Here is an 11,780-nt window from a genome sequence, read left to right on the forward strand (position 1 = left end):
CTAAGTTAGGAAGCTTTAATTAGCTATTTCGAGCCTCACATGGATTGCAGATACAAATCCTTTGGAATGGTGCTTCAGGCAATAAAATAAAGCCATTCGGCAGTGCATCACCAAAAACATGGGAATATATGGGAAATTCTCCAAAGGTGAGAGCATAACAAATGGGGACAAGAGAAGTCAAAGGATTATTCAATTACGAAAACATAAATTCGATATATATTGCTTTACTGGTAATAATTCAATTTAATATGTTGTATAAATCATTAGCAATAGTAACATATTTTAAGTTAAACGGAGGATGGCAATTCTTGTGGCATAAGGCTATAATTTAACATAATGAGCTTTCTGAGTAGTCTAAATTCGATTAAGGATGAAAGTTGACGAGGTTGCTTAATTCAGAAGGATTGGTGTCAAATAGTAACAAATGTTTTTGAAGGATTGGTGTCAAATAGTAACAAATGTTTTTAAAGGATTGGTGTCAAATGGTAACAAATGTTTTTAAGAGGAAGATGCAAGGAAGAAAATGGAGGGTGGTTGGTATGTCCTCCTTAATGGGAGTGGAGAGAGGGATGTTGGTTCGAACGAAAGGAGGGAAGGAAGGAAGGGGTTGGCTCACATGTCGCTGAGGAAGCGGGGGCCAGGGGGCGGGCCCCGCCCGGTAGGAGGGAGAGGGAGGGAGGGAGGGCTAGTAGATTGTCCAGGTCAAGGGGTGTTTGCATGTCGATGCGAGGAGCATGTTCCTTCAAGGCTCGTAGTCCATGATGATGATTTGATGGTCGCTCCCAATCATAATAATGCCTCCTCCTCCTCCCCTTCCTCCTCCTCCTCCTCCTTTTTGTAACGTAGGCGCAAGAGCGTGCATGATGAGAAGGCCGCAGCTGCCATATTAGCTGCAAAGGAAGCCACCACCCTCGTGGCTATGGCAGGGTGATCATCTTGCTTATATGTTATAATTCCTGAAGAAGAAGAAGAAGAAAGAAGAAGAAGAAGCGTCTATGGTCGTGGCCTGATCTCCATTATATTACCAGCAAGAAGGAGGATAAGGAGAAGAAGGAAGAAGGAGGAGGAGGAGGAGGAGTAGGGAGTGGCATCACAACATGGATAGCCTCGCCCCTTCTTCCGAATACAACTGCTGCCAGATCTGTGGTGACGATATTGGACTGTCTCCCTCCACCGGCCAGCCGCTGTTCGTCGCCTGCCACCATTGCTACTTCCCCGTCTGCCGAGCTTGCTTCGAGTATGAGAGCAAAGACGGCACTGGAGCTTGCCCTCACTGCAAAATCAAATACCAGCCACGTGATGTTCATCGCCCCATAGGTAGTATAGAGAGAGAGAGAGAGAGAGAGAGAGAGAGAGAGAGAGAGAGAGAGAGAGAGAGAGAGGTTTCCATCTAGCCTCAGTAAACATACTTCTTACAGAAGTTTGCCATTACTGCCCATATTTGTATCTGTAAATGGTTGAACTTTGCTCGAGTGTCTGTCTGATCATTATTCATGGACCTGGCAATTTTGATTCCAGCCGGGGAGCATCATGAGGAGGAGCTGGATGACCCTGAAAATGATTACAACATGAGTGAACACCAAAAGCATGAGATTGCCGATGCAATGTTACATGGCCAAATGAGCTATGGACGCGGTGATGATCATGACATGCCGCAGATGGCTCGGACACTTGATCCACAGGTAATGCCAAGCTCTGTGATGAATGTAAGTTGTTGCGCTGGGTGTACACCTGCAACAGGGAATGGAGTAGCAAATTTTTAAAAAGCCAGCATGCATATCCATTTGTCACAACCAGTAGAAACAATAATGGTCTGCTACATCGCATTATATTGTTATCAAAAACCTGATTTGTTGATCCATATTCCCAGGTTCCTAGTGACACTAAAACAAAGACAGGGGCTGATAACAAGAAAGTTCATCCGTTCCCCTACTCATCAATGAACCAGAGCATCCCTACAGGTACAGGCTCATTACTGGTGCCAGGCCCAGTCTAGAAAGCAGATTCAGTTTTGTCTTGCTGAATTGCATCCTGTTATTTATACAGAAACTGAGTCGGACTTAGCATGGAAGGAGAGGGTTGAGAATTGGAAGCTGAAGCAAGAAAAGCTACAAATGGCAATGCCAGAAGGGAGACCAAATGGTGGGAGGAAAGCCAGTGATGCAGATCAGGACGATGAAGCTGAAGGCGAAGAATCATCGGCCATGTACTCTCAAACTTGGACACGTGCAGCTGTATCAATAGCCACTAGTCTCTTATTATATGCAAGGAAATAAGATTTGTTGCTGAGTTATGGTCAATTTTCTCCTTTCATGGCAGGATGGATGAGGCAAGGCAGCCACTTTCCAGGAAAAAGAGCCTTCCCTCCAGCCGAATCAATCCTTACCGAATGGTCATTGTGCTTCGGCTTGTGATATTGGGGTTCTTTTTCAGATACCGGGTGTTGAATCCTGTCCCACATGCCTATGGTTTATGGTTAACGTCCATTATCTGTGAAATTTGGTTTGCTTTTTCTTGGATTCTGGATCAATTTCCAAAATGGTTTCCTATCGATAGGGAAACTTATCTGGACAGGCTCTCCTTGAGGTACTCTTCAGTACTCTTGCGTTTTCCAATCCTTTAGTATAAATATTTTGGACATATGAAATCAAAGGGTGCAAACTTCATGCTTCAATTAAGAGCCACAAAGTTACATAACAACCCAAATTACTGAGACATTTTATCAGGTACAAAAACTTTGCTATAAGATAACTGAGTGGATTATGGGTGGTGCGTTTAATTTTAGATACGAAAAGGAAGGGGAACCATCTCAATTAGCGGGAGTGGATATCTTTGTGAGTACAGTGGATCCACTGAAAGAGCCTCCTTTGGTGACTGCCAACACTGTGCTATCCATTCTCTCTGCTGATTATCCAGTGGACAAGGTATCATGTTATGTCTCTGATGATGGAGCTGCAATGCTCACATTTGAGGCTTTGTCTGAGACATCAGAATTTGCTAGAAAATGGGTGCCTTTCTGCAAGAGTTTTAACATTGAACCAAGAGCTCCAGAGGTATACTTCGCTCAGAAAATCGATTACTTAAAAGACAAGGTGCAGCCCAACTTCGTCAAAGAAAGGAGAGCCATGAAGGTACAGATGCTGCTTCCTGCAATTGGACTTCAAAGACTAGCTTGTCTGTTTCTATGTGCAGAGCTTGTTAAATTGTTACTTGACCTCATCACTTTCACCTTGCAGAGAGAGTATGAAGAGTTTAAGGTGCGCATAAATGCATTGGTTGCAAAAGCACAGAAGGTTCCAGAGGCAGGATGGGTAATGAAAGATGGCACTCCATGGCCTGGGAATAACACAAAAGATCACCCTGGCATGATTCAGGTGATAGATAGGATGCTGCTCTGATATGCACTCTCATAAAATGATATGCAGATGTACCTTGCACGAGAAAAGCACCCTAACCTTCTGGTTTGCTTCTACATGCAGGTCTTTCTGGGGCACAGTGGAGGCCTAGATACAGACGGCAATGAACTGCCCCGACTGGTGTATGTATCTAGAGAAAAGAGACCAGGATTTAACCATCACAAGAAGGCTGGTGCCATGAATGCTCTGGTAATGTTTGTACTGTTTGTTATTGTGAGGCACGGTGCTTTGTGACTTGCTAGAAAGCTTAACTTCACTATTGTGACTGGCAATGTCCGTGCAGGTACGAGTGTCTGCAGTTCTGACGAATGCACCTTTCTTTCTGAACTTGGATTGTGATCACTACATCAACAATAGCAAGGCCTTGAGAGAAGCAATGTGCTTCTTGATGGATCCAATAGTGGGTCGCAAAGTGTGCTATGTTCAGTTCCCTCAAAGGTTTGACGGCATTGACAAACATGATCGGTATGCCAACCGCAACACTGTGTTTTTTGATGTAAGTAGATGCTCCTGTGGTAACAATGCTACCTTTCTTCCAAAACTGCTATCTTCCTTTAGGAGGTATTTATGTAGCTTCTGATCTTTCATTTGATTTCCAGATAAATATGAAAGGCCTAGATGGGGTCCAGGGCCCTGTATATGTGGGCACAGGATGTGTCTTCAGAAGACAAGCTTTGTATGGGTATGAGCCATCAATCAAGCCCAAGAAAACGAGCATGGCTTGCGACTGCTTGTCCGGTTTCTGCTGCGGTCCTCGCCATAGAAAACCAAAGCCACAAAAGCGCAAAAAGGAAGACAAGAAGAAAAAACCCCTTGCAAAGAGCAGCTCCAATGCCTCTAATTTGGAAGACATTGAAGAAGGCGTCGAAGGTAAGTACAAAGAGTCGTTCAGATTCTTAAGTTGCGTGCAGATGCCTGATTACAGCTAGGGAAGAGAGTTTAAAGGTGCTAATTAACTAAAGCTGGTCCATTCAGGTTTTGATGATGACAAAGCCCTTCTCATGTCCAAACAAAATTTTGAAAAACGGTTTGGGCAATCTATGGTGTTCTTGGGGTCTATTCTGCTCGAAGATGGAGGAGTTCCTCATTCATCCAGTCCTGCTGATCTGTTGAAAGAAGCCATCCATGTGATCAGCTGCGGGTACGAAGATAAGACAGAATGGGGGCAAGAGGTAAATCAACATGCTGTGTCTGCACTCTCGACAATCCACAACTCCATTCATTGTTGCTGGTATTGCATATACTTCAAGGCACCCACCAAATTGAAATCCAAACTCAACTCCTGGCTGAGGTCATAGTTAAGGTTCCATTTTGTATTGGTGACAGGCCGTTAGTACATCTGAAGTCATCATTTTTCTATTCATTAAAAGCCTCATCTCCTGATTCATAAGTTCCCCATAAGTTATAATCTGTTTAGACCCTTCCATGATTATGATGATGGAAAAGAATTCCCTAAATTTTATACATCCATGTTGTTCAGATTGGGTGGATTTATGGGTCAGTGACAGAAGACATCCTCACTGGATTCAAAATGCATGCTCGAGGGTGGAGATCTATTTATTGCATGCCCTCCCGTCCTGCCTTCAAAGGAACTGCGCCCATCAATCTTTCAGACCGTTTGAATCAGGTGTTGCGATGGGCTTTGGGCTCGGTGGAAATCTTTCTCAGCAGGCACTGTCCACTTTGGTATGGCTACAATGGCAAATTAAAATTACTGGAAAGGGTTGCCTATATAAACACCATTGTATACCCTTTCACCTCGCTCCCGTTATTGGTGTACTGCACTCTGCCTGCTATATGCTTACTCACCGGGAAATTCATCATTCCTACGGTATATGACATTTCTCTCTTCTTGCACCTCCTGGTTTTACTCAACACCCACGGGCCACATCTTAAGCACTTAACGGGCTACAAAGAGCAGTACTACATATATAGAGCACACACACACACATATATATATATCCACCACTAAGGAAGCACTAAATTGCTAAATAGATGGTTCATGAAGGAACGAACTTGCTGCATAGACATCTAAATGATGATAATAAAGGAAGAGATGAAAATAGTTGACATGAACATGTAGCAAAGATGATACCTTCTACATGCCATTCTGATCGTTTCATCAATGCCCACAAAATTTATAAAGGGAGAGGTATACATAATTGACATCAAAGGGCCACTAGCAAAGTTGATACCTTCTGCATGCTGTACTAACGGTTTCACTAATGACCAGAATTACCATGATACATCAAGGCACAATATTAGACAATAATGATCATGGTGATGTCTTCTGCATGCTATACTGATGGTTGACTCAAGTTTCTTCGTTTCTTTTTCAAAATTTCAGATCAGTACCTTTGCCAGCCTGTGGTTTATAGGCCTCTTCCTGTCCATATTCGCAACCGGCATTATGGAGATGCGGTGGAGTGGGGTGGGTATAGAGGAATGGTGGAGGAACGAACAGTTCTGGGTGATCGGAGGAGTGTCAGCACATCTGTTCGCAGTCATCCAGGGTTTCTTGAAGGTGCTAGCAGGCATAGACACCAACTTCACTGTCACCGCCAAAGGTTCCGACGAGACAGTCGAGTTCGGGGAGCTGTACTTATTCAAATGGACATCTCTCCTGGTTCCCCCCACAACCTTGCTGGTAATCAACCTAGTTGGGGTCGTGGCAGGAATCTCAGATGCCCTCAACAATGGCTACTCTTCATGGGGTCCTCTGTTCGGGAAGCTCTTCTTTGCATTCTGGGTGATTGTGCATCTGTATCCTTTCCTCAAAGGGCTTATGGGTAGACAAAACAGGACCCCCACAATTGTGGTAGTCTGGTCTGTTCTGCTTGCTTCCATCTTCTCCTTGCTGTGGGTTAGGATAGACCCCTTCCTTGTCAGGGTCACTGGCCCTGACACCAAGCTCTGTGGGATCAACTGCTAGAAGGCCCCTCCAATTTCCCGAGAGCCTGACACATCCAATAGTTTTGCCTATTGAAAGAAGGATAAGGAAACCAGAGCACCCGAATTGCCATTCCTTTGCCCAACGAGAAGATTGATTGTTTCATGATTACCTACCATTCATTAACCAAGGCAATTGTTAAGAGTTGGAGGGATTTTGCTCATACATATCCTAAAGAGAAGGCATTTGCTATAAGCCATGTACCCACTTCACTTGTACGTTGGAAAGAGTGATCATTGACCGGCAAGCTCGGTTCATGATATATGATTCTTTGGGTGAAGCTTTTACTCAAGTTATTATGCCGAGGATTTTGTAATTAATGGTTACTATGTGTTTTATTCTCAAGGATTGAATTTACCATCAAGAATTTTATATTAGTAAAGCTTGATATACACACATTTAAATACTCATCATCTCATAATTGGCTTGATACACACACATTAAATACTCATAATCTCATAATTGTTTTGTATCAAAATCTTCAATTCATTTAAATATGCATGTCCTCAAATGATTTCTTACTTTGTGCAATATCATGCTAGTAAGTATGTCATGAATCATTTATATACCCATATCTTCATCAAAATGTGCAACAGACAAGTTGAAAAGTGAAAATGACATATCAACAAAGTAAAAGAAGACTTAGATGAAATACAGAAAGAAGAGTTTGTACCTATTCAAAACAAACATAGAGAGAAAGAGAGAATGTGTGTATACCTATGTGCAATTATAAACATGTTGGCATGAGGACCGGGAAATTACCATGACACCTTCACTTCCTTGGGAAATGCTAGTATCATAATAGAAAAAAGAGTGAAGAGTATACACAAGTAAAGCACCTTGTATATCAAACTTACATAATTCCTCACAATCATTGATATCACCCCACTCTTTCTTAGGCTCACCAAAATCTACTGAGCATTCAACAATTCCTTGCAACTTTGGTGACTTGCTCCAAATCTCATAATCAAGCTCCTTCAAAGATATTAACAGCTTGGCCAAGCTTATTCAACAACAGATGTAACCCTCGACCTTCGTGAAAAATACCATCCTTTCAAATGCTTGAACTTCTTGGTGGTAAATACCATGGCCAAACAGACTTTCTCTAACTAAATATAATGAAGCTTTGAGACACTTAACTTTTAACTTCCAAAAGTAATTAGATGATATAACTATGCTTCTCAGATCTAGGATAGATAGCACAATTGATGCTATGCATCGTTATAGCTATAAAGGCATAGAAGCTTCACCCCTTTTTGGTGCCTTTAATGCTAGCATTTTAGATAATTCCATCTTGACATCCTCAAATGCCCCCTTGTATGGTTTAATCCACTTAAAAAAAAACATTGTGTGATAAGAGATTCATTTAAGGTAATGAAGGCTAAACTAATGTATTATTGAACCTACGATAATAATGCATGGATGAGATCTCCTTAGAATTGGTGGGTGGGCACATTGCTACAACAACTTCCTTTTCTAGGTGGATAAAAAATTCTAACTATACTTGCAATATGACCCAATAATAACCCATAAGTACATTCCATAGTACACACTTTCAAGGATTTAGTACTATATGCAATACTCATGACAACCCTCAAAGCACTTGCGCAAGACAATAAGTTGTCTATCATGGGTCGTGGTTGACCTTAAGTTGCTCCAGGAGAGATTGGAAAACATCCTATCAACCATCCTTTGCTAAGATCCAGGAGCATTACATAAACCAAAACAATGGCATGTTATGTAAAAAGATTGTAATGAATGTAGTTTTGAGCTTACCTTCTTTAGTTATGGCCATTTGGCTATAGCTTGCAAAATAATCCATGAAAGAATACATTTCTCACCATACCGTAGCTACTATAAAATTTGGTTGATAAAGCGTAAAGGATAGTAGTCATTGACTACCTGTTTGTTTAGCTTCTTAAAATCCATACACAAGTGGATTTGGTTATACTTTTTCTTTCTAATAACAATCAGTGAACAACACTCATTGTATTCCACACGAAAATTAGCCTAGCCTTTCTTAGATACATCAACTCCTCAAAAAGAAGCTCCCTTAGCTACAAATGCATTCATCTAACTTTTTGTCTTAAAGTTTGCTTCAGTTTTTAAACAGGATCCTATATACGGTAACAATAGGGGGAATCATTTAACCTCTAATGGGGGTGTAGTATCCTTCCCTCACCTCGCATGAACTGGGGCTTAAGGGGGGATATTAACTTAATATTTTTAATGTTAAACTTTTTAAAGTTAAAGAAAACTTAACTGCCCATTTGGTTATTCCCTCCCATCATCCACATATTGCCTCCTACTATGATGCGAAGTGCCATCAGATAGTTGCACTCGTATCCACCACTCGATCCCCTAGCTCAATATAGATAAACTTCAACCTTGCTCTATGAGTTAAAAGATGAGCCAAGCCATGAGAGTGACAATAACAACGAGAGTATTCGACGTTAACGAGAGATAGAGACCCCCTACTAAGGCTATAAAAAGCCTTAAAGATGAAGGCTTTGGGATCTCTCTGGGATTGATGGATTATTCGCCCAAGGCATTGTACACACACACACACACACACACACACACACACACACACACACACACACACACACACACACACACACACACACACACACACACACACACACACACACACACACACACACACACACACACACACACACACACACACACACACACACACACACACACACACACACACACACACACACACACACACACACACACACACACACACACACACACACACACACAGGTAGAAGTAGAGACAGAGAAAGAGGTAGAGAAAGATAGAGCTTAGTGTAGAGAGAGATAGGAGAAAGAGATTGAGAAAGAGAGAGAGAAGACGACTCCATCAAAATGATCATGGGACAAAGCTTGGTCATAGATATCGTAGAAAGATTTTAAAAATTGGAGAACCAAACATCATCGCACCCAAAGAGCAATAGGTTGTGAATCTACACAACAAAAGGGAATCCTTTGTCTTCAAGCAATAACTAGGTGCCCTTATATTAAGACAAAGAAAACAGTACAAGGATAAATGATGTTTATAGCATGGTTAGATAAACTTTCTCAAAGTAGAAGTTGATAATATTTAACGAAGGAAATTTTCTTACTAAGGAGGACTATTATTAATTAGAAAGGGAGATACTTGTACTTAGTAAGAGAGAGGCTTAGAATGTTCTTGGAGGAGTACAAAAGGAGCTTGGATAGTATTGTAAACACTTTTTGCTAATTGGACAATCCACTAAAAATTTTCAGCTTAGCTCTAGTTTAGCATTTGTTGTTATCTCGTGTTTTCCTACAGTTACCGTGGCTCCATTGTGTCATGAAATAATGGAAGAACTTCTCCATGGCATGGCCATGTCTGGAATTTCTTGTGTAGTTTCATATTTTCTTCACATTAACGGTTAGTGTAATTTTAATTATTATTGTAGGCCCCTTTTACATTGGTATCAAGGACTTTATTACCAAGGATTTAAGACAAAATTCTATGTTTGGACCTTGCAATCAAAAGCTATTACTCATTTTGTGTCTGGTAGTTACTTAAACAACATAGGTGCCATGGCTAAAAATAGGAAGAAAGATCCTATTTAGGAAACAATTCAAGAGGAGATGATGAATTATAAGCAACATCGTAACCCTACATATGAGGCACTAAACCAATATCTTGAAGGAGAGTTGAGTGCTACAAATGATCAAAGGGTACAAGAGGTTGGTGCTCAAATGGTGCAAGAGGTGAACCATGCTCATGGGACAAATGCCAACCGTGCTTCATTCAATTCAAATAGTTATCAACAAATATCTAGTGATATCAAGGGTCTCAAGGATAGCCTTCTCTATCACACCATGAACCTTGATTCCAAGTGAGATGAGTTTCTTGGAGTTCAATTTGAATCTAGCTAGATTCGAAGTTAGCTAGCCCCAATGTTCAAGATTCTCCTATTCAAGAAAATCTAGCCCCAAAGACTAATGCCCAGAAAATGGGAGTCAATTTTGAGGTTGGAGAGCCCTCCAAAGTCAACAAGGAATTCAGCTAGCCATATCAGTCAAAGTATAAGAAAAAATGTCTCATTAATTCTGGATCTAATGATTAGCATAAAGGACTTCGTGGAAGTCAAATGCAAGATGAGAACTTTCATTGGTGTGACATCTTTTATAAATCTTTTTATGTTCAGCAGTCAAATACCCCTAGAAGAGTCGACTCTAATCATCAATATCCACATGAAGAAAGAAGGTTATCTCATGGACATTCTAATGGATAGCAATGCATGTTTGGATAGGAATACCGTCCTGGCAATGATCATGGAAATGGAGTGAGATCTTATGGATAGCAGCTACCACATGCTAATGTACATCTATATGGGCCACCCCATGCTCAAGGAAATGCATTTAATCATTATGAAGATTAGCCACGTATGCCACACATTCATTTTGGATAGCCACAACCTTATGTTGGAGTTAATCAATAATTGGAAAAACCACCTCATGCTCAAGGATCATGGAGTAATGATATGAATAGGCCACATCATGCAAGATTGTTTAACAATACACCAAATGTGGGACATGATCTGTTGAGAATCAGAGTTTGCAGCAGTAGAATGTGTGCACAAGAGGGAGAAGAGAGCTCAAAGTACAAGAATGAAATCTTGCTTACTAAGTTGCTTAGAGTACAACTTGGGTACACTCTCTCACCCTTTGATAGTGACCCATAGGCTGTTTATATAGCCCTTTGCCAGCTAGGGTTAGGATTTCCCTTGCCCCTAGGGCTATTCACACTCATCTGCCCTTATACTCCCTTGCTTACAGTGGGTTTCTATGCCCATCTTCTAACACCCCCCCTCAATGCCAGGGTGGCATTGGATTACAAGACACGTAAGAGATTCCCCCCCTTTTTGGGATGCCTTTATAAATCAGGCTTACAAGGTTGTTTTAGGTAGATGATTTAAATAGTCAAAACAATCGATCTTTAGATGAATTGGAGACATAGTTGGCCACCAATTCTTTGGGTATTTCAGGAGTGTTGGGGCATTTACTAGTGATATGCCCTGTCTTCTTGCATTTGTTACATTTCATCTTCTCGGGATACTTCTTCCAGCAGTTGTTTACAAGATGTCCTTTTTTCTTACAGAAAGAACATTTAGTGAGAACTGTATGAACCAATACTTGTTCACGAGAATTTGAAGTTGCCTGACTGTTGCTGCTTTCTTTGTGGTTCCTCTTTTCTTCATCCAAATAGGATTGAATGGTACTTGCCAAAGTAGGATCTGGAATGTTGGTGAGAGTGGTTACAAGAGTAGGAAACACCTGTTTTACAGCTTTTAGGAGAATAGCAATAGCATCTTCTTCAAGTATTGGAGCTTGTACAGAAGCAAGCTGTGCCATAAGTCCCTTCA

At 41.2% G+C, this 11,780-nt stretch overlaps 1 protein-coding gene across 1 annotated transcript; it reads left to right on the top strand.

The window, feature by feature from the left end:
- The first annotated feature begins 778 nt into the window (after positions 1-778).
- LOC148042106 (putative cellulose synthase A catalytic subunit 8 [UDP-forming]) lies at positions 779-6,711 on the top strand. Its single transcript, XM_087685567.1, has 13 exons — positions 779-1,317; positions 1,519-1,682; positions 1,871-1,961; positions 2,047-2,206; positions 2,320-2,586; positions 2,786-3,131; positions 3,237-3,374; positions 3,480-3,605; positions 3,700-3,912; positions 4,016-4,286; positions 4,392-4,588; positions 4,897-5,247; positions 5,764-6,711. Exons 1-13 carry the CDS (start codon positions 1,098-1,100, stop codon positions 6,346-6,348), a joined length of 3,129 nt encoding a protein of 1,042 aa, XP_087541693.1. The 5' UTR covers positions 779-1,097; the 3' UTR covers positions 6,349-6,711.
- The last annotated feature ends 5,069 nt before the right edge of the window (positions 6,712-11,780 follow it).

The sequence above is a fragment of the Lygodium microphyllum genome, chromosome 1, assembly GCF_053477565.2.
Source record: "Lygodium microphyllum isolate KBCC chromosome 1, Lygodium_microphyllum_v1.1.10, whole genome shotgun sequence".
Lineage (NCBI taxonomy): Eukaryota > Viridiplantae > Streptophyta > Polypodiopsida > Schizaeales > Lygodiaceae > Lygodium > Lygodium microphyllum.